The sequence below is a fragment of the Cavia porcellus genome, unplaced genomic scaffold (assembly GCF_034190915.1).
Source record: "Cavia porcellus strain 051 isolate PalLab524CR breed Dunkin Hartley unplaced genomic scaffold, mCavPor4.1 scaffold_5, whole genome shotgun sequence".
In the NCBI taxonomy this organism is placed as follows: domain Eukaryota; kingdom Metazoa; phylum Chordata; class Mammalia; order Rodentia; family Caviidae; genus Cavia; species Cavia porcellus.
In genome coordinates, this window is record NW_026947488.1 from 83971471 (window position 1) to 83990647 (window position 19177).

Consider the following 19177-nt stretch of genomic DNA (forward strand, 5'->3'; position numbering starts at 1 on the left):
TGGGGAACTTTCCCATCTGTGCCAGTTTTGAGTTAATGGGAAATTCAGGGGTACATTAGGATACTAATTTTTTAAGACACAATAGAAAAAGGGGAAAAAGCATTTCCAGGAAGTCATGTCAGTAGGCAGAGGACATGTTCTCTTTTGATGTCAATCATTTCCAGGGAGAACAAAAAAGAACCAGGTAAGGTGTTAGTCTCTTTTGTCTTGCATTCCCCTCCCCCAGCACCTCCATGGAAATAAAACAGCTGCCTGAAGATGAAAGAATCCTCCTTCACGTCCTGAAATGGAACACTTCAATTAGCCAGTGGTGCTCTTAATGTACCCATAGGAGCAAATCCAGAGGAACCTATTGTTGGTCAAAATAAGCTGGTAATTATTCTCCTGTTAGCTTTAACATTTTTTCAGTTTGTAACACTAGAAATCAAAGACATCTTCCATATCCTTTAAGAAATTTTGAACTCTTAATAAACACAGCATACACTGTGGTTATGTTAGAACTTGTTTCTGTGTGCTGAAAAGCATTCTTTCAGAGTATGCTTACCTTTGCCTCTAAAGCTCTGCCTTCCTGAGATTATTTATTGATTGATTGATTGGTACTGAGGATCGAACTCATGACCGCATGCTTGCAAGGCAGGCGCTTATGCCCCTGAGCTAAATCCCCGACCCTCCTGAGATACTTGGATGCTGGGTGCTGCCCACTCTTCTGGGTTGCCAGGACTACGAACGACACTAAGAAAATCTGTGTTGTTCTCTGCACCCCTGTCTGGTGGTAGCCGCCCAGCCTCACCCAGCACTTGGAAGTTCACTTGGCTATGATTTCCACACATGTTTTCTATTTACTGTCTTCTTGAAAGCAGTAAAGCGAACTTGGCAAAGCATGGTGGGAACTGCAGTGAGGCTAATACTGCCTGCAGCAGGCCACGGTACAGCTCTGAGTTTTGCAGGATGCCCCTATCTATGTAAGCTCATGGGACTCGCCTCATGCAAGGCTGGCTAACCAAAAATGTCACCAGTTGACAGTAAAGAACAAGTTGGTATTTGAGAGTGCGTCATTCTAAGGACACAGAGGTGCTAGGAAGAAAACCAAAGGGAGCTGTGAAATTCTTTCCCAGGGGCCCTAAGGAGGGGGAGATGACTGTTCTGTGGATGATTTTAAATGCAACTGCATAAGGCTATGAAGTTGAAGTAGTTGAATCTTGATTTTTCTGCTTTCTCTGTTTTTCAGTTCTTAGGACACACAGATAACAAAGCAGAAAAATTAGAGCAGGGCTTTATTTATTCAGATTCTCACTTTTTAAAAAGTCTATTCACAGGACTTGCTAAGAGGATACTTCACTAATTGTGGCTTACCTCCTGGTTGTAGCTTTGTGTGCTAAAGACCAGGTCAATTTTGCATCCTTGTTTTGAATCAACCTGAAACATAAAAACAGGATGTTATTATTATGGAAATTGCATTAATCATTAACACCCTCATCTAAGAATCCCATTCATAGGATAACATGGCATGCAAATAGTAGTAGTTGCACTTTCACTTGAATGAAATTGGGGATTTTTTTTTAGGAGAAAAGATTCTCAAATTTGGGTTCCATCATGCCACTGTTTGCTGGGCCGACTCATACTCACAGAGGGGAGTCTGAGAAAAGAAGATAGTTGTATTTAGGCTAAAGTCCACCTGTCAGAGCACTGGGGATGTGCAGGGAACTGAAGTAAATTCCTTCACTCCCTCACTGTTCAGTACTTTCTCTGGCCACGGACCAGGCAGCTGGTGCTGCATCTGAGAGTAAGATACTTCAGGGCTCTCCTTTTCCCACTGTGGGCTGAACAAAGGTACTGGGGTGAAGTCATGTCTAAGCTGAGATCTGAAGGGCAGGAAGCAAGTAAAAAGTGGAAGAAGGGAGGGTCGCGGGGGTGAGATAGCCACACCGAGCCCTAAAGGCAAAGGGTACCCTAAAAGCACCATAAGGCAGGATTTCCTTACAGGCCTTGGAAAGTTTCATTTGTTATGAAGAGAATTTGGAACTTAATCCCAAAATTTGTGGGAACCACACTAAACATAACTACAGAATGTAAGGTATTATAAAGAGTAAAGCTAAGGCATAATCAGGACTCAGGACAGTACCTGGTCTGTCCAAAAATTAATGCACTTTACTATTTTTATTATGTAAATCTATAGACCTGAGGGAGGGGAACTTGTGCAAACCAGTCTAGTCAAAGTTCAAGGTCAAAGGACAGGGAGGAATAATAATGTGAATTCCATGAAGGTTTGTGTGTTACTCAGCTTCCTTCACTGCCAAATACCTAAGAAATGGCTTAAAGAAGGTAAGGTTTACTCTGGCTCACGGTTTCAGAGGTTTCAGCCCATGGTCACTTAGCCTGCTGCCTCTGGGCCTGGGGGGGGGGGGGTTAGTACCTTAGGGAGGGGAGCACATGGTAAAGGAGTCTTTTCACCTCTTGACAGCTGGAAACCAAAGAGAGAGGGGAAGGGGCCAGGGTTCCAGCCTTTCTGTCACTGTCACTGTCAGTCACCTAATCTCCTCCCACTTGACTCCACCTGTTAAAGGTCCAACCACCTCTAAACACTGTCACAGAAAGGGGACCAATGCTTCAACGCTTGAGTCTTTGGGGGACATTTAAGTTCCAAACTATAACAGTTGTTTAAATGTGGTTTGCTTCTGTAAAAATGCTTCTTTAAACATGAACAAAATATAAGCAAGTCATGTTTGATAGTGGCTGAACAAGGGTCCCAGGGTCACTCTCCTTCAGAAAGTCCTTGAATACAGTGTCTTCACTGCCTGTCCTTATCAGAGGAACACATAATAGTGGTTGTGTATGCTGCCTTTGACACCCGCAGCAGCATTAATCCCACCAACAATGAATTCTCAGAGGAGGCAAAACTGTTGCTTGCCCATAGGTCTTAAGCCTTGAGCCCCAGGAGTCTCTCTGGCCACTGCATGTGAGCTGGAAGACCTGGAAGCTGACTTTGAATGTTTGTTCGGAGGCTCCTGAGTGTGACCTCCTTCTCAGAAGCCAGCTGTCTAGTTAGGTTTGGGGTGGGAAGGTTGGGGGGGGCATTCAAGAGAATAGCAGGAAGCTGAAATGGATGGGTTCAGTCTGGCGTGCAGTACACTTGAGATGCCTAGGCAGGTTCAGCAGAGGAAGTGGTGGGAGCTGTGGACATGGGTGCCAGCCCCTGGGGGACACATGGAGAGTGAGAAGAGCCTGGGGAGCATCAACTTTCATGTCTAGATTGGGTGGACTTAAAATTGTGCATATTGTCAATAGTAGATTTAATATTTAATTTTGGACTAGCTGTTTGTGAATACATGGGGCCTGAGGTCCCTGTAACTATTCTCTGTAGGGAAAGAAATAGAATAAGACTAACCAGGGCTCTGAGCTGAGTCAATATGAAGTCTGTCCTTTGAAATTATTTTCTGGGCTGATTTGATTTCCTTATTTAATTTTAACAATGGACTCAAGAGTATCTACATTTCATCCGAAATAGGCTTTTTAGATTTTCGGTTGTACTTTACCATGCATTAATACACAATCCTTTTGCCTCCCCCAAAGGCCTCTCTTCTCCCCCTTCCTCTGAGTCACAAGTTCCTGTGATGCTACTTTGCCAGCTTTGGTGAGATAAGCTGCTCCAGCATGGGGCCTGTGAGGACCAGTGCCACCTTCAGCTGATCACAGTGTCTCACACTCCTGAGGTTTTAGGCTTGTGTTGAACTTTGATTCAAAATATTCTGTTATAAGGAGTTATTTTCTGTTCAACAACATCCACTCAAGGATTTATTGAGTGTCTACATTCCAAGCACCACAGTAGGTTCAGGGAAATACAATGAGCAAAACAATGGTAGCATCTGTCCCCTAGTGGTTTAGGGAGAAGGACATTAACTAGCTTCCTGTAGAATTACTTGATTATGATTAACCTGTGAGCTATAAAAGTCTAGCTAAAAAGTTACGGAAGTGACATCAGAGTTGAATTCCTAAGATAAAGAAGGAAAGGGCTGGGGAGGGACCCCAGAAATATTCCACACAGAAGGAACAGGGCTGAAGGCTCTGATGAGCAGTCAGTCAGGTTAGAAAGCAGAGTCTGGAAAGGCTGATCAGGTGAGCAGGGATCTGTCCTGAGGGAAGGAGAAGCCAGGGACCAAAAGGAGGGATCTGGGAGAGATTCTCCTGCTGGAGTGTGGGTAAGTGCTGCCGGGGCGGAGGTGTCCAGGGGGGAGTACAGAGAGCAGGAGGTTGGCTGAGGTGGGGAGGTCAGTAGGACCCAAGCCAAATAGGGACTGTGCAAATGGAGAGGAGTACCAATGCCAGTCCTTTGTAAAAAGATTGGAAAAATGAAGCTATGTATAGTCCTGCACAGCATAGAAACACCATGGTCAACAATGGATCACATATGATGTGCTATAAGATCATCAAAGCTCAGAAGTTACGGTCATTCACGTACATCATAGCTGCCATAATAGGCTACTTGGGTGTCTGACACTGGTATTAACAAACCTACTACACTACTTTGTATGTAAAGCCACAACACATACAATTAGGTGTAGTACATAGCACTTGATAGTACAAGACTATTGCCAGTTATGTATTCACTATACATTTATCATTACAGTCCATTCTACTTTTAAAAAATGTTTACTTTAAAATAATATGTAGTGTCAGTCACAGCTTCATGTAACTCATGCTCATGCATCTGGATTGCATTAAAAGACCTCACTGACTGACCTAATACCTGTATCACCAAGAAGAATACTCTATGATGTTCACAAAATGATGAAATTGCCTGACAACCCAGGGCGCTGTTGTTATGTCGTGCAGGATTATAATTCCAAACCAGAAATAATCACTGAAATATAGCATTTTATGTTTATATCCGGACAACATCATTAAAGAGTCATTTAAAAGATGCTTACATTTGTCGAAGAAGAAAAATAGGTGTCCTCCCTGGTCAAGGCTGAGTCCTGTCCTAAGCACTTTATATGTGTTAAGTATACTAACAAAGCTCTCAAGACCTATTCAGACTCAGCAGAAATTAGAGAAATGCAAATTAAAGAAGCACTGGATAACTGTCAAACTGGTGACTAGTTACAAATTGTTGGCCAAGGTTTGGGCATTAAGACTGCTGTTACCTGGCTGGTGGAGACTAGCTTGGTGCAGCCCACCTCTGGTACTCTGCGTGGGAGGTCAAGCCAATTCACGGGCATGCCTGTCATCTAGAGAATCCTGCTCTGGGTTTGTAGCCCATGAAATTGCAATGCAGGTCTATATGGGGACTGACTGATATGAGGGGTGCCATGTGGTCATTGTGTGTGTTGGGGAGCCTGGAAGCAATGTGGTGTGCAGCCTGGTAAAATGGAGATGGAATCATGGAGCACCGTGCAAAAGGCAGAGCTGAGAGGTGAGGTGTATATTCAGCACTGAGAGTAAAAACAGAAACAAAATGTATTGACAATGCCATTAACAAAAATTTACAAAATAAAAATGCACACAAAAAAGTGGCTTTCATAAGAATACCTATAAACGAGAATGTGCAGCACACATAGTGCTTATCAATGGTGAGGATGGGTGGGTGGGAGTGAGCACAAAAGGGAACACACACACACTCACACACCCCATCAATGTCTCCACTGACTGAAGACAACAGTGAACCCTGAACTGAGGACCTCAGCCGTTGGCATATGACACTAACAAACTCATGGAGGTCTTTAAGAATATAGGAAGCCATTTAAAAAATGTGAATCCAGTCCAAGATAACTTGGTATGGATGCCCCACCCCATGTGGTAAATTTGTTCTCCCATTGTTAGTGTGTTAGTGGTAAATTGTTTACCACAAGGGTTGTGAGTCTAGAAGTCTGGCTCCCAGGCCCTACAGCCAGGAACTGACACATGGTTTCCTCTTGTCTTGACCAGGAGCCCTTTCTTATGACTTGCACAACTGGTTGCTTACAGCCATATATTGCAAAGTAAGTCCATTAAATCAACGCCATTTAAAAAGTAATTTTGAAGGATGAATCCAACCCTGGGCAAAGCCTGAGAAACAGCTCTGACTTTCCCAAGACAGAATAGCCTGTAGCTCAGACAGCAGCATTTTAATGCCTTACACTCCACATGGCCCAAGATATCCATGTGCAACACAGAGGAGGAAACTACATCCCTTTGTTAAAACATAGCCAGAGGCAGAGCATATTGTTCTAATATGTTCCAGAATAATGCTCTTTACTAAAAATAAACATCAACAAGGCAAATGACCACATGACTACAGAACCTGAAGGAATCAATCAGTAGCATGCTCTTCCAGATTTCTTTAATTATGTATAAAAGAGAATTAAGAAGTCTTCTTGTATACCTTAAGTATATCATCTATATGCAGCCCAAGACATTTCTTCTTCACTCAGTGTGGCCCAGCCAAACCAAAAGTGACCAACCCATGGTCTGCAGGCTGGACATGCTTGGGTGCCCTACAGCCATGGAGCACTAACCACATGCTATATTTTATAATCTGGTTTTACTCACATTGCTTGTTTTACGATTTTTGGCCCCACTGAGCAACGTGGAGAGCAGTGTTGCACCTCTCAAGTATAATCCCCTGCCTCATATAGGTTTGCAGGGGGGATCTGCCAGCTCTTGATGTTTGGCTTGACTGGGAGTCAGTTGGAAAAGGGGTGTACCACTTTCAGGCAATGCAGTGCCTTCAAAGAACTAGATTCATTATGCTAGATTTACTCTTTGTTTTTTAGTGGGAGAAATGTTTCTCAAATTCATATGAAATCAATATCAAGCACTTATTCAGTGTGTGTAGAAAGCATGCTGCTAAGCACTGGAGGGAAATGATGAAAAACATCTATAGAGACAGATACAGCTATACACAGATATGCTGCACTTCGATTATATGCCTCACCTGATTTAACATAATGATTTTGTATGAACTTATGTTGTATAGCCCTTTGAGACAGATAGTATTGTTATCCCTGAATTAAGAATGAAGGAACTCAGGTACTTTCCCAAAGTTAAGGAATTGCTTAAAGTCACAGAAGTACTCAATAGCATAGGCAGTAGCTTGTCAGTAGCAGTCAGCTGCTAGCTGCTTCTAGAATGGCCCTTTTGTTATGCTGCAAAGTTTGTAAAAAGAGCCAGTTGCCCACTTCTAAAAAAGGCAAAAGCAAGCTGGCTGCTGCTATGTATGTACACACCTGTGGATTAGTGTGCATTAGTTTGCTAGGGGTGCCATTACAAAGTACCACAAACTAGGAACTTAACCATGTCTTACTCTGCATCTTCACATGGCCTTTTGATAAGGATGTCAGTGACTACATTTAGGTCCTGTGCTAATCCAGTATGACTTTATCTTAATTTGATTATATCTGCAAAACTCTTATTTACAAATAAGGCACATTCACAGGCACTGAAGGTTAGGACATCAACATACAGTTTTGGAAGAACCAACTCAATCCAAAACATCATGGAAGCCAAGATGATCTGAGACTTTGTAAGGAACCCCTGGGTGTAGATCCTTTCAGATACGTCACAAATGGAAGTGTGATCCAGTGCAGGTGGGAAAATTTCCAGGAAAGATCAAGATTGAGACAGGCTAGGAGAAAGGGAGACAGTACTCCAGAAAAGGTAGGGTGTGAGCCAGGGCATGAAGGTGAACATCCCGGCTTGGGAGATTAGCAATTTAATGCCAGCATGTACTTGAGGTTGAAGTACACTATTACAATAGTGAATAGCAGATAGATTAGAGTTTCTTGGACTTTGTTCTAGAGTGACAGGTCTCTTTTGCCACTGACTTACAATTTCATTGCACTATGGTCCGATAATATGTGTGAGATAATATCAATTCCTTTGCATTTACTCAAACGTTCTATGAGGTAGCACGTGGTCTGTTTTAAGAGCATCCCATGTACAGCTGAGAAGAATGTGTATTCTGATGTTGTGGGGGTGGAATACTCTGTAGGTATCTACTAAGTCCATTTGTTCAAAAGTGTGGTTCAGTTCTAATATTTCAGTGTTTTTTTTCTCTAGTTGATCTGTGACAGTGGGGTATTGAGATCCCTCAATACAATTGTATTTAGTGCTTATTTGACTTTTCATGTCCATTAATATTTGTCTTATATAATTGGGTGCACTGGTATTTGGTGCATATGTATTTATGATTGTTATCTCTTCCTCTTGGATTGTTCCCTTTACAAGAACGTAGTGACTTTCTCTGTCTCTCTTAATGAGTCTTGGCTTGAAATTCACTTTGTTGAGCAGCAGGTCTTCAACAGGGGTGAGCAACAGAACCCCCAAGAAGCCTTGCTGAGATACAGTATGCTGGGCCCATCTGAGTGTTGGCTCAGGAAGTCTGGGATAGGGTCTGAGAACTTGCATTTTTACAAGCCGCAGCTGATGCTGTTGCTCTTGTCCAGAGACTACACTCCAGGAACTTCTCTCTAGCTGCTATGAGAGTCAAAAAGTTCTGAGGGGAGGGTTTGGAGTGCCAAGTAGCTTGAGCAACATTCAGTAGAACACAACCAATCACTAAGTAACAAGCTGGTAACAGGACAACCAGTGCTGTCCCAAAGCCTGAGTGTAGTGTCAGGATCAAATGAAACAGAGGAGTGTTATTTCAAAGACATGGGAATCGGGTTGTGATACCTTAGCAAGTCAAGGTGGCAGGTCACCCCTGCTACAGCAGGTGCAGCTCATAGTCTCCCTTTCAACACAGCATGTGCCATTTTTCAAGGGAAAATTTAGGAAGGCAATCTAGGGTCAAATACATTTCTTTAGTTTCAATGTTTTACTAGTCGTGTTTGCATTACATAACGATTGCATTCCTTATGGGGCTCTGATACATGTATGTGACGCATCTCAGTTCTTTTATCCTCTTTCTCCCCATCCCTCACTCTTCCCTCTATCTCTTGATCTGCCTCCTATTTGAAAAAGATTTCCTTACTCTGTATTACCTTTTATCTTACTCTTTAGGGTTCTCATATAAAAGAATCCATCTGATATTTATGCTGTGTGCCCATTTATTTCACTCAATATTAGGGTATCAAAGTGCATTTATCTAACTATGAATGACTCAAGTGTTTCTTTCTTTATGGTAGAGTAATACACAATTGTGTATGAACACATTTTCTTTATTCATTCATCTGTTATTGGGCAGATAGGCTGTTTCCAAGGTTTAGTTATTATGAATTGTGCTGCCATGGTATGAACATGGATATGCATATATCTCTGTATCTTTTGGAAAGATACCTAGAAGAGATGTATGTGGGTGAAATGGAATTTCTAGTTTCAGTTTTTTGAGGAATTTCCATACTGATTTCCATAGTAGTTATACTAGTTTACATTCCCACCAATCATACAGATGGGTTCCATTTTCCCTACAGCCTCATAAGAATTCATTGATTTTTTTTATGTAAGCCATTCTTTTCAGATTACAGTAATTTTTGAAGAAAACCTACTCCTTGATTCTTGTTACATGCACAGGTACGTTGCTATATATACCAGCCTGTCCCCTACCCCAATCTCAGAATACGTTCCAAGAAATGCAGTGCATGCTAGGAATGATGAATAGTAACAATCTCAAGATATACTATGTTTTTTCTATAAACACATGCCTATGATAGAGATTAATTTATAAATTAGGTACAGTAAAAAATTCCAAACTGTGATATTTAATCTTGGTTAACTTGACTAAATGAGAGATCTAAAAAATTGGTAGAACACACTTCTGGATGTGAAGTGTCCATAGAGACATCTGGCATGTTGGTCAGAGAAGTGTGTGGGGAAGGCCTGCCCTGAATGGAGGTGACACCATCCTACAGACTGGGGCCCAATGGAACCGGAAACAAAGATGGCGGAAGGTTGCTGACATGTGCATACTCGACTCTTCTTGAGCCTGTGTTTTTTGCCGCTACCATTGCAATGTGGACATCAGATCCTTGAGCCTTTAAATAAGGACTTATTCCTGTTGACTCTCCAATGGGTTTATAGGCCTTCTGCCTTGAACTGGGGCTACCACATTGGTTCTTCTTGTGCTGAGAACTCCAGCTTTTTGGACAGAGCAGTCGCCGAGATCCCTTGCTTTCCCACAGTCCACTGTGAGAACTTTCAGCCCCTGGCTGTGTAGTCCGACCTAATAAATACCCTCTTATAACTAGATACATCTACTGGCTCTATTCCTCTGGAGAGCAATAAAAATAAAATAGAGCAATATAACCATATACCCTAGTACAAGTTTATCCTTTGGGGCCATCATTAGGTAACACAGGGCCACTTGAACACAGTGCTGTGATACAGTTGGCCTGATGAGAGAGATGGCTAATACACCCTTAAATGGGTATTTATATTTAGAATAGATACACTGGACAGCGGGAGATTCATGTTCAAGACAGGCACAGATAAGATGGTGCAGGATTCCCTCATACTATTCAGGATGGTGTGCAATTTAAACATTATGAATTGTTTCTTTCTAGAGTTGTCCATTTAATATTTTCATGGCAGACCATGAGTAACAAAGCACAGAAAGCAAAACAGTGTGGAAGGACTACTGTGTAATGACATTTACTGTACATATGCATCCAGTAGTTACAACGTATGCTCTAATTGTTCTATAAAGTCATGTCTTATTTTTAGTAAAAAGTATTTGTCATAAAGCAAAAACAAAACAAAGACTTTTTCTTTTCCCCTGTAGTATGTGAACAATATATTAGGCACCAGCTAAATGTTTTGGGGTTTTTGTCTGTTTTGGGAGTTTTTGGAAATACTGAATAAAGCGTTGAAATACTGAATGTTAATAATAAAAATAAACCCAAGGAAGTAGGTCAAAGATGAATAGGTGTTTGTCTTAAGAGCACATTTTAGAAACTTAACTCTCCATTTAAACACACTGGAAACACAACAAAAGCTTGGATGATTTTCTAGAGAAATCTTGCTGGGGCTGCCACAGAGAGGCCAAGAAAACGACAATGACCTCAAGGGTCTCCAAAGACTTGAATCTACCAAAAACTCACTATGGAAAAGAAGCTGTATACTTTGGCAGAAAATATTTCCTTGATTTTCCTCCTTCTGCTATTGGTAGGTAAGGCCTGTCCCTTTCTGTCATCTTGAGGTCGATCTGACAACTTTAAACATCTGTGTTTCAGGCAGAGGGGTGGTGGGCAAGGTCCCGGCTAAGAGTTGGAGGCTCCCAGGTGATTCTAATGTCCCTTCCCACACACATTGGGACCCACTGGTCTAACACTTGGGTTCTAAGTGTCCCCTCCAGGCAGCATACTTGGTAAGAAAACATAAATGTCATGCTATTCCTGTAAAAGCGAACTTCTTCATTTTATAAGGTTACTTTTATGACTCAGGCTTAGTTGGAGACAAACAACTCATTTGTGAATAAAAAAATTGTGCTGTACTTATGTGCTGGACAGAAAAAGCATCAGGATATTACATTATATCCTAGAATTATCTTATTGCATTTGCAAGGCCAGATAAAGCAAATATAGTTTATAGACCGAAAGTCAGTTACCTTCATATCAGGCTTCATTTAGTGGGATTCAAGATCTTTGCACACGGATACTTTGCTTTAACGGGTTAAAAAGCAGTGGAGAAAAACAATACTGTATGTCAATGTGTACTAGGCCGAATGTGGGTGGAAGGGGAAAGAGCCAGGGACAGTGCTCCCTCAACTCCTGTCTGGGCTCAGGAGGGGTGGGATCAATTAGAAGAGTTAGCTATGGGTCGGGCGTGGCATGCTGGGTCACCTCTTTCATGCTGGGAGGACAGAAATGGATGGGGGCCTGGCCTGATGCCCTATACACGCTGCCCAAATGGTACCAACAACTTTTTAGCTACTTTCATTTTAACAAAGGCTCAGTATTTATCTGTGGCAGGGCTCCAAGCTAGTGCAATGGAGGACATACAGAGATGTGATGCCGTGCGCCCTGCAGAGGCTTCTCACTGAATTTAGGAGAGTCAGACATCTGTAGAGTAGAAAGCAAGCTAGGTATTTGACAGCTAGGATGGAGTAGACTATAGTCAAGTACCAAGATGCGCGTGGAAGGGAGTGGGCTCAGAAGTGAGATTACCATGGCTGCAGGACACAAGCAATCCAAGAGCAGCCATTCCCTGAGCACCATCTCGTCCCAGGCAGTGTGCGAGGTATGTGCACTGGCCTTGGGGGCTGGGTGTGGGGGGATAAATAATGGCCCCCAAGATGTCCATGTATGAACTTCTAGATTTTATATTGTCAAAGAGATTCTTACCACTGGGATTAAGTTAGGGATCATGAAATGGTGAGATTTTTTTCCTGGATTAGCCTGGTGGGCCTGAGGTTATCACAAAGGTATTTACAAGACGACAGTGATACGATACTCAGGAGATGCTACACGGCTGGCTTTGAAGGTAAGACATGCAGCCATGGCCAAGTAGAGGTGGCCCCTAGGAGCTGCAAAAGGCAAGGACGTGGCTCCTCTCCTAGAAGCTCCAGAAACATGCCCCCTGCTGACGTCTGGGTGTTAGCCTACTGAGACCCAGGTCAAACTTCTTATCTCCAGAACAAGAGGTGAATAAATAAATCCCTATTGCTTCAACCCTCTAGGTCTGTGGTAATCTGTGATAGCAGTGATAGGAAGCTACGCAGATACAGAAATTACTTGTGATCCTTTAGTCATGTACTGTGCGGGCATGTGCCTTGGCACGATGGTGGACTCACATCTCTCCTGTACAAGACTGTGTCACAAGATGCCCTTTCACAGCTGCAACAAGAGGCCCAGGGTGGAGACTTGCTGTGGTTATGTTCCCCAACCACCGGGGGACTAGCTGTGCAGAGCCCTGCACTAAGGCACCGTCACAAAGGCACATGAATGACCTGATTGCAAGAGTGTGACTGAGACTCTAGTATGATTTGTTGCTGAGATCAAGGGCAATTGTGAGACTGTGTGTGAAGTTCTGTGCTTAATATCAGTCATCTGAGGACTGATTTTACATTCAATCTCCCGCAGAACCACATAGGTCCTCAACAGAAGAGTCTGTGGCCACATCAGGTTCCTGGTGATTAATAATCACACCACAACTGGTGGTCTTTATTTGGGGAATTACTGATACTCTGATTACACTCATCTTTGACTCCTAATGTGAGAGCCAAATGTGGGAAATGCTATGGACTAGTAAAAAAAAATATTTGTGGTTTAAAAAGTTTTATTACAAGATTGTTAAGCACATTCTTACTTGCTGTCTCACCAAGTTAGCTTGGGTAACTGGGGCAGAGTGCCAAAGAAGTCAAAATTGTCTTTGTTTGCTGTGTTTTGTTTCACAGACATGGAGACTGAATCCAGGACCTTTGAACTGAGCCCTTTTTTTTGTTTTGTTTTAAGGGCTAAGTTAAGAACTTGCATTCTTTCTGCCTCAGCCTCCATTATCGTAATGCTGGTATTGCAGGCATTACCACAACTGGTTCAGAGTCACAACCGTTCCCACCCCTTGCTAGATCCAGACTGAGCCATCAGAGCCTGCAGACCAGGGGGTGCCATGGTGGAGGCAGGACAGAGCCCGTGGCCGCACCCTGCCCATTCTAGCGCTGCTGAGTGTGATCATCCTGCAAACGCCTCCATTCCCTGCCATTCCCTGGACTGACTAAAAGCACTTAAGAGCTTCCCTCGTGTGAAGGAAAATATGACTTTATTCTTGTACTTATCTTTTCTCCTGAATATGCACTGCAGTCCTTTTGCTTCCCTGGGCTACGTAATGTATTATTTCTCTCTTCTGAATGATCGCTCTGAATTATTGACAATAATAGAGAGAAGACCTTAAGAAGAGAGATAATTAGGTGACTTATACTGTATTAAAGCACTTCATGGATGGAGAAGTGATAATGTTTTCTTAACAGAATAGCTACTCTACAGCTGCTGTGCGGCCCAGGAGATAAACTCTGCTTCTGCTCGGCCCATAGTATCTAAACTCTGGAATCACACGGCGCCTATCTCCTGCCCAGCACAGCACTCGAATGGCCTGACGCTTGACAAAATCCCACCTATTCGCTTCCAGACTTGTTTATGCCAGAAGAACTCATTCCCTAACTCAGTGATGAAGTGTTGTGTAAACTGGTGAAAAGCAGGCCCTAGGTTGTGAGGCCAACAACAATCCAAGTTCAGTGCTTTAGAACAAATTGATAAATTCACATGCTCAAAGCTCTTGCTAAATTGAGTGACTGATTAGGGAATAAAAAGACAAAGAGTACAATTAGAAGTGGAAACTGTAAGCAATTGCTCGTGGACTTGCTTTCTTGTTAGGAAGACTCCAAGCCATGTCAGTGACATGGCATTGGGGCAATATCAGACACAATAAATTAAAAGTTATACTTACTATTTTAATTTAAACAGAAACATTTAAAGTCTGACACCACACACACACACACACACACACACACACACACACACAGAGAGTTTCCTCTGCCACTTTGGTCAACTGTTTCAATTGTGTTTCCTAGTACCGGCGCTGGACTGGTCAGAAAGTGTTCACTTTAAGTGACCAGTCTACAAATACCAGCCGCCTCCTGCAGGGGCTGACATTCTTATGACATTCTCATGTGCAACAAAGATTTCAGCTGGTTTCCAAATGTCAGTGACAGACTCACCGCGCAGGTCCTAGAACTTTCTGGGTGGCAAGAGGAGACTCGTGTCAAGTGAAGCGTGCATCTGGGGTCCGCTGGGAGGGGGAAACCTCAGGGCTGAGCCCGGATACTCCACACAGTGTAAGAAAAGCCCAACGTCACCCACATCTCCCACCTCTTCAGCTGTGGTGCTGAATCCGTGCATTGGGACACCAGAAGAGTAGAAGCCTCATCGGTCACAGCAGGGTAGTGTAAGGCCAGGAAAGAGATCCAGCATGGACAGCAACGGAACACAAGCTCTGAAATCTCTTCCCACACTAAGGAACAAACGCAAGGCTGCCCTCCAGCTAATACTCACCGGATTGACTCACTGCAACTACTACCGTCTTTCACCACTAGAGGGCAACACTGTTCCTAAAAATGAGGGTGTTTTTGCAGAGCTAAGAAATCACAAAAGGAATTTCTGAGCTGGAAATGGTTTTAAAAATCATTTGGCCCACTGGTTTTCAAAACTTTTAAAAAAGCTGTAACCCACATCAAGAACAGTTCCTCATCGCAGCCTCATTCACGCATATATATTTGGAACACATTTCGAGGCATAGCTTACCCTGGCTTCTGTAGCACACTCAAAATTTATATTCTGAATGACTTCACTAAAAAAATAATAAAACAGGGCAAGGGGGCTAAGCGTGTGTGTTCCTAGCATGGATTCTGGGTTCAATCTCCAGTACCAAGAAATAAAACAAATGGACCCTGTTAAATGGGCTGCATTACTCACAAGTAGACTCCTAGTTTGAAAAGCCAAAGCCCCAATTCTTAACTTAAAAAGGAAAGTGGTAACCCCTAGAATGGGGAGGAACCTCCACTTCTCCTACCCACGCAACCACCCACCCCGGCAGGGTCTTCATGGTGGTGGTAGACACTGCATTGCTACTGAGTACTCATCCTGTCAAGGTTGAATAGTGTGCAAACCTGAATTTGGGGGTTCTGATGGTTTTCCCTCTTTCCAGGGCTGTGGCTACTCCTGTAACTGAAGCAGACATTGCTTTCAGCTGCTGCCCTCAGAGCACCACTCAGCCCACTTCTGTCATCTTCACCCAGGCAGCTGTGGACTTCAAAAGTAAGTGAATCTCAATGAAACCTTTTCAGATGTTCCCACCTCAGTTTAAGTAAGGGCCACAATATCTAACCTAGAGCTTAACACAAAGTAGATGCTCAAGAAATAGCAGAGGAATGAGCTGCCCCTCAGCAAGTGTGGTGGTAACTTTCATTTTTCTACTTTACAATTGGTGCATGTATCACTTCATAGACTTAAACCACTGGTACTGCTGGCTGAACAATGTTTCTGTTCCAAATGGGGAGAGAGCCAGAAAGACATACAACCTTCTCTAACTTGTTCGGTTCATTGGAAGCTAAGCACTGAGGCTCCCCACAACACTCCACAGCTGTGTGCCCTATTCCAGAAAGCCCACGGAGGACGCCCGTGGACATCAGCACTCATTTCTAGCCGCTCTGCCTTGTCTCTGCTACTGTGCCTGTGGCAGATTTAACACCTCCTGCACTGGGCTGGCTGATGCCTCTTGGAGCTTGGCCTTTCTTTAGTGATGAGGTTCGGAGGACAACAAGGAATGGAGGAAAAACAACTTCACTACATTCCTGGGGGAAACTGAAATTGTTCTAGTCCACAAGATTCTGGTCACTGACCACTTTTTCCATGGCTCTCATAACCACATAGCTCATAAAATCAGGGAGGAAATGGAAAGGTTGGAAACTGGTTGTCAGTAGAAAAACGATCATTTCTCAGTGTCAGTGTCCCAGCATTCTCCTACTTCTCCGTCTACTCCTTCTCTCCCTGTGCACATCTGCCTAACTCATCTATTTCCTTGTTTTATGTAAGGGAGGATCTTTTAACACTTACGAAGATTACACTATTACAGATGAAAAAAATCTTCATGTAAGTGAAAGAGAATCAGTCTCTACTGAACTTACTCAGGTTTGAAAGCTGGTTTGATTTTTTTGTGGAAGATGCTAATTGTTTAAAAGTTTTTCTTTTTTCTTTTTCTTTTTCTTTTTTTTTTTTTTTTTTGGATCTTTTTCCTTTTTATTGGTACCAGGGATCGAACTCACGACTGCCTGCTTGTAAGGCAGGCTCTTATGCCTCTGAGCTAAATCCCCAGCCCCTTAAATTTTCCAAAGGGACTCACCAAGTGTATGAAAATGCAAAGCATTTTATTTTTTCTTTTAAAAATGGTCATGGAAGGAAGACAAATCCATGGAATTGAAACACTAGGATACGTTAGAAACGGGGTTTGGTTTTCCGTAAGGGTTCTCCCCTTGGGGATGGGGGAAACACACCCGGGGCCCTGTGTAGGCTTGGGAGGCGGCTGCCTGGACTCTCTCACTTTGATGGAAAGCTTGCAAATGCTGTCCTCCACTCCTCTGCTGGGCTCAGATGGCAAAGACAATTAAAAATAGGTAAGGAGAAAAGTTTGCCTTTGCCTAGGAACAATTTAAGCTTTCAGTAAATTCAACCCTGTTGGGTGCAGGAATAAGTCTTTGAAGAACCAACAACGAGCTTCCAAAGTGCCTTTTCCAGCCATGCTTGATACCTGGGCTAGGGGAGTCTTAAATAGAAAATCCTGCCTGGCTCTCTCTAAAACGTCACCTGTTTACGCCCCATGCTCAGTTCTACTTTCTTTGCGACTGGGTGTCTGCAGGTTTTGTGGAATACTTGGAGGTTGCTAGGAGGATGCACTGTTGCTTTGAGGACAGAATAGTGACACTAGTTTTGTACTGTGTGATGAAGACAACAGTATACCTTTACACAGAACAATGCCTACCAGATACCTTGGTGTGAGCATACAATCAACGGGGTGTGACGTTTTCATCTTTCAACGCATACAGAAAACTAAGCCCTTGTCCACTGACATCAGGTCTCACTCGCGTTCAATGAGGCAGAGTTAGCACTACAAAGTTCCCTCCGCCTAGACAAGTAAGTGTAAATCTCAGCCACAGTAGCGCGAAGCCTTTGTGCGGTGGGCGAGGTGGCCTACGTAACAAGAGGCAGGGGCAGCTCGCTGCGGTCAGGCCCAAGGCCTGTGGGCGCCACAGGTGGGGTGCATCAGCAGGGGCGACCCCTACAGGAACCAATTCTGCATACCCTCAGGCAAGATTAAGTGCTGTCCTTGGGCCAGTTACTTAATGTCCCCAGGCATTTCTCACTCTGACATGAGAGCTGTCAGGAGTCCTGGCGCGTAAAACAATCCATGGCACCGTAAACGTCGGAAGAACGGCCAGCAGTCGGTGCGCTCTGCCCCCTGACGGCCCTCCACGCCCCGGACACTCGCCACTTGCGCCCCAGGTCCCCGGGCCGGTGCCACAGCCTCGCCGCCCCGCCGCGCCCCGCCCCGTCCCGTCCCGCCGCACTCACCCACACGCGGCCCTGCTGCAGGGCTTCCAGCACTCGCAGGGCGCTGGGCGAGCCGGCGCGGAAATTGAAGAAGTGCAGCGCCGCGCGCGCCGCCTGCTGTAGGAGCGCGCGCGGGAGCCTCGCCTCCCGGAGCTGCTCGGGGCCCGCGGGCTCCCCCGGCCCCGCGGGCATGGTCGCCGCGCCCTGGAGGGCGAGCAGCAGCAGCAGCGCGAGCTGCCCGGTAGCCGGACGCCGGGCCCCCGGCCGGGGCGCGGACGGCTGGAGCCGACGGGGCTGCATGGACGCGGGCTGGACGCGGACGGGCTGGCGTGGCGCGCGAGCGACCCGGGCTCCCGGCGGGCGGCGCCGCGCTCGGGCAAATAAGGCCGCGTGGCCCCACCCCTCCGCCCCGGGGGCCGGCGGCTGAGAGCCGGGGTCGCCGCCCGGACAGGGCGGCGCCTGTGTGAGGCCGAGGGTCGGCCCCGGCCTGGCGGGAGGAGGGCCGGGGCGGTGGGGCCGCCTCTCTCGCGGAGCCCGGCGCCACCCGCACGCGGCCCCCAGCCCAGCCTAGCACCCACTTCTCCCCGAGGTTGCTGCGATTTCATAACCCCGGGGTTTTGGAGAGAACCCGCTTTTGTTCTTCAGGGGCTGAGGTTGCGATTTCCCTGCAGGTGAAAGAGGGGACAGGTGGCGAAAAGAGCGAGAGACAGCAGGTTTCAGTGGTGGTCACTGTGCCTGAGACCTCTGGGGCGGAGGAAGTCGCCAGAGGGCTTGGATTGGGGAGCCCAGGACGCTGCAGGAAGGCCGGGCAGGTGTGCGCACCGCCCCTGGGGCGAGGGACCCGAGGGCCGCCCAGAGTGCGGGGAGACCTCGAGAAACAAGTAGGCCACTGGCCTCCCCAGCTGCCTGGCTGCGGGATGGAAGCTGGATTCCAGCGGGGCGTGGTGGGGCTGGGGCTTTGGGAAGTGGAAGCAGGGTGTTGACAACCCTTTTCAGACTCTTGGCAGGGAAGGGGCAAGGTAAGCACTATTTTTAAACCAGACAGGAGAAAAAGCCCTGGAGAACCAGGGATCAGGCAGTATAATCAGCCTAGGGGCCAGAGGTTCAGGCATCTCCAGCACCTGCTGTGGGGCTAAAATAAATTCTTTCTCCCCCTCCCCCCAGTAACT

General features: G+C 45.2%; 1 protein-coding gene and 1 long non-coding RNA gene across 3 annotated transcripts in view; one reads left to right on the plus strand and one right to left on the minus strand.

Annotated features, from left to right (window-relative positions):
- The window catches only part of Rarres1 (retinoic acid receptor responder 1), a 29808-nt gene extending 11445 nt beyond the window's left edge, over nucleotides 1-18363 (minus strand). Inside the window, exons 1-2 of the mRNA XM_063249255.1 lie at nucleotides 18030-18363; nucleotides 1354-1416 (exon numbers count right to left, since the gene is read on the minus strand). Of these exons, the coding sequence (XP_063105325.1) occupies nucleotides 1354-1416; nucleotides 18030-18308 (342 nt within the window). The 5' untranslated portion in view covers nucleotides 18309-18363. The remainder of the gene's footprint in view (nucleotides 1-1353; nucleotides 1417-18029) is intronic.
- A 37-nt stretch (nucleotides 18364-18400) lies between these two features.
- Nucleotides 18401-19177, plus strand: part of LOC134476131 (uncharacterized) — a 42749-nt gene continuing 41972 nt past the window's right edge. For both annotated transcript variants that reach the window (XR_010047645.1, XR_010047644.1), the window contains exon 1: nucleotides 18401-18679. This is a non-coding gene — a long non-coding RNA (uncharacterized LOC134476131). The remainder of the gene's footprint in view (nucleotides 18680-19177) is intronic.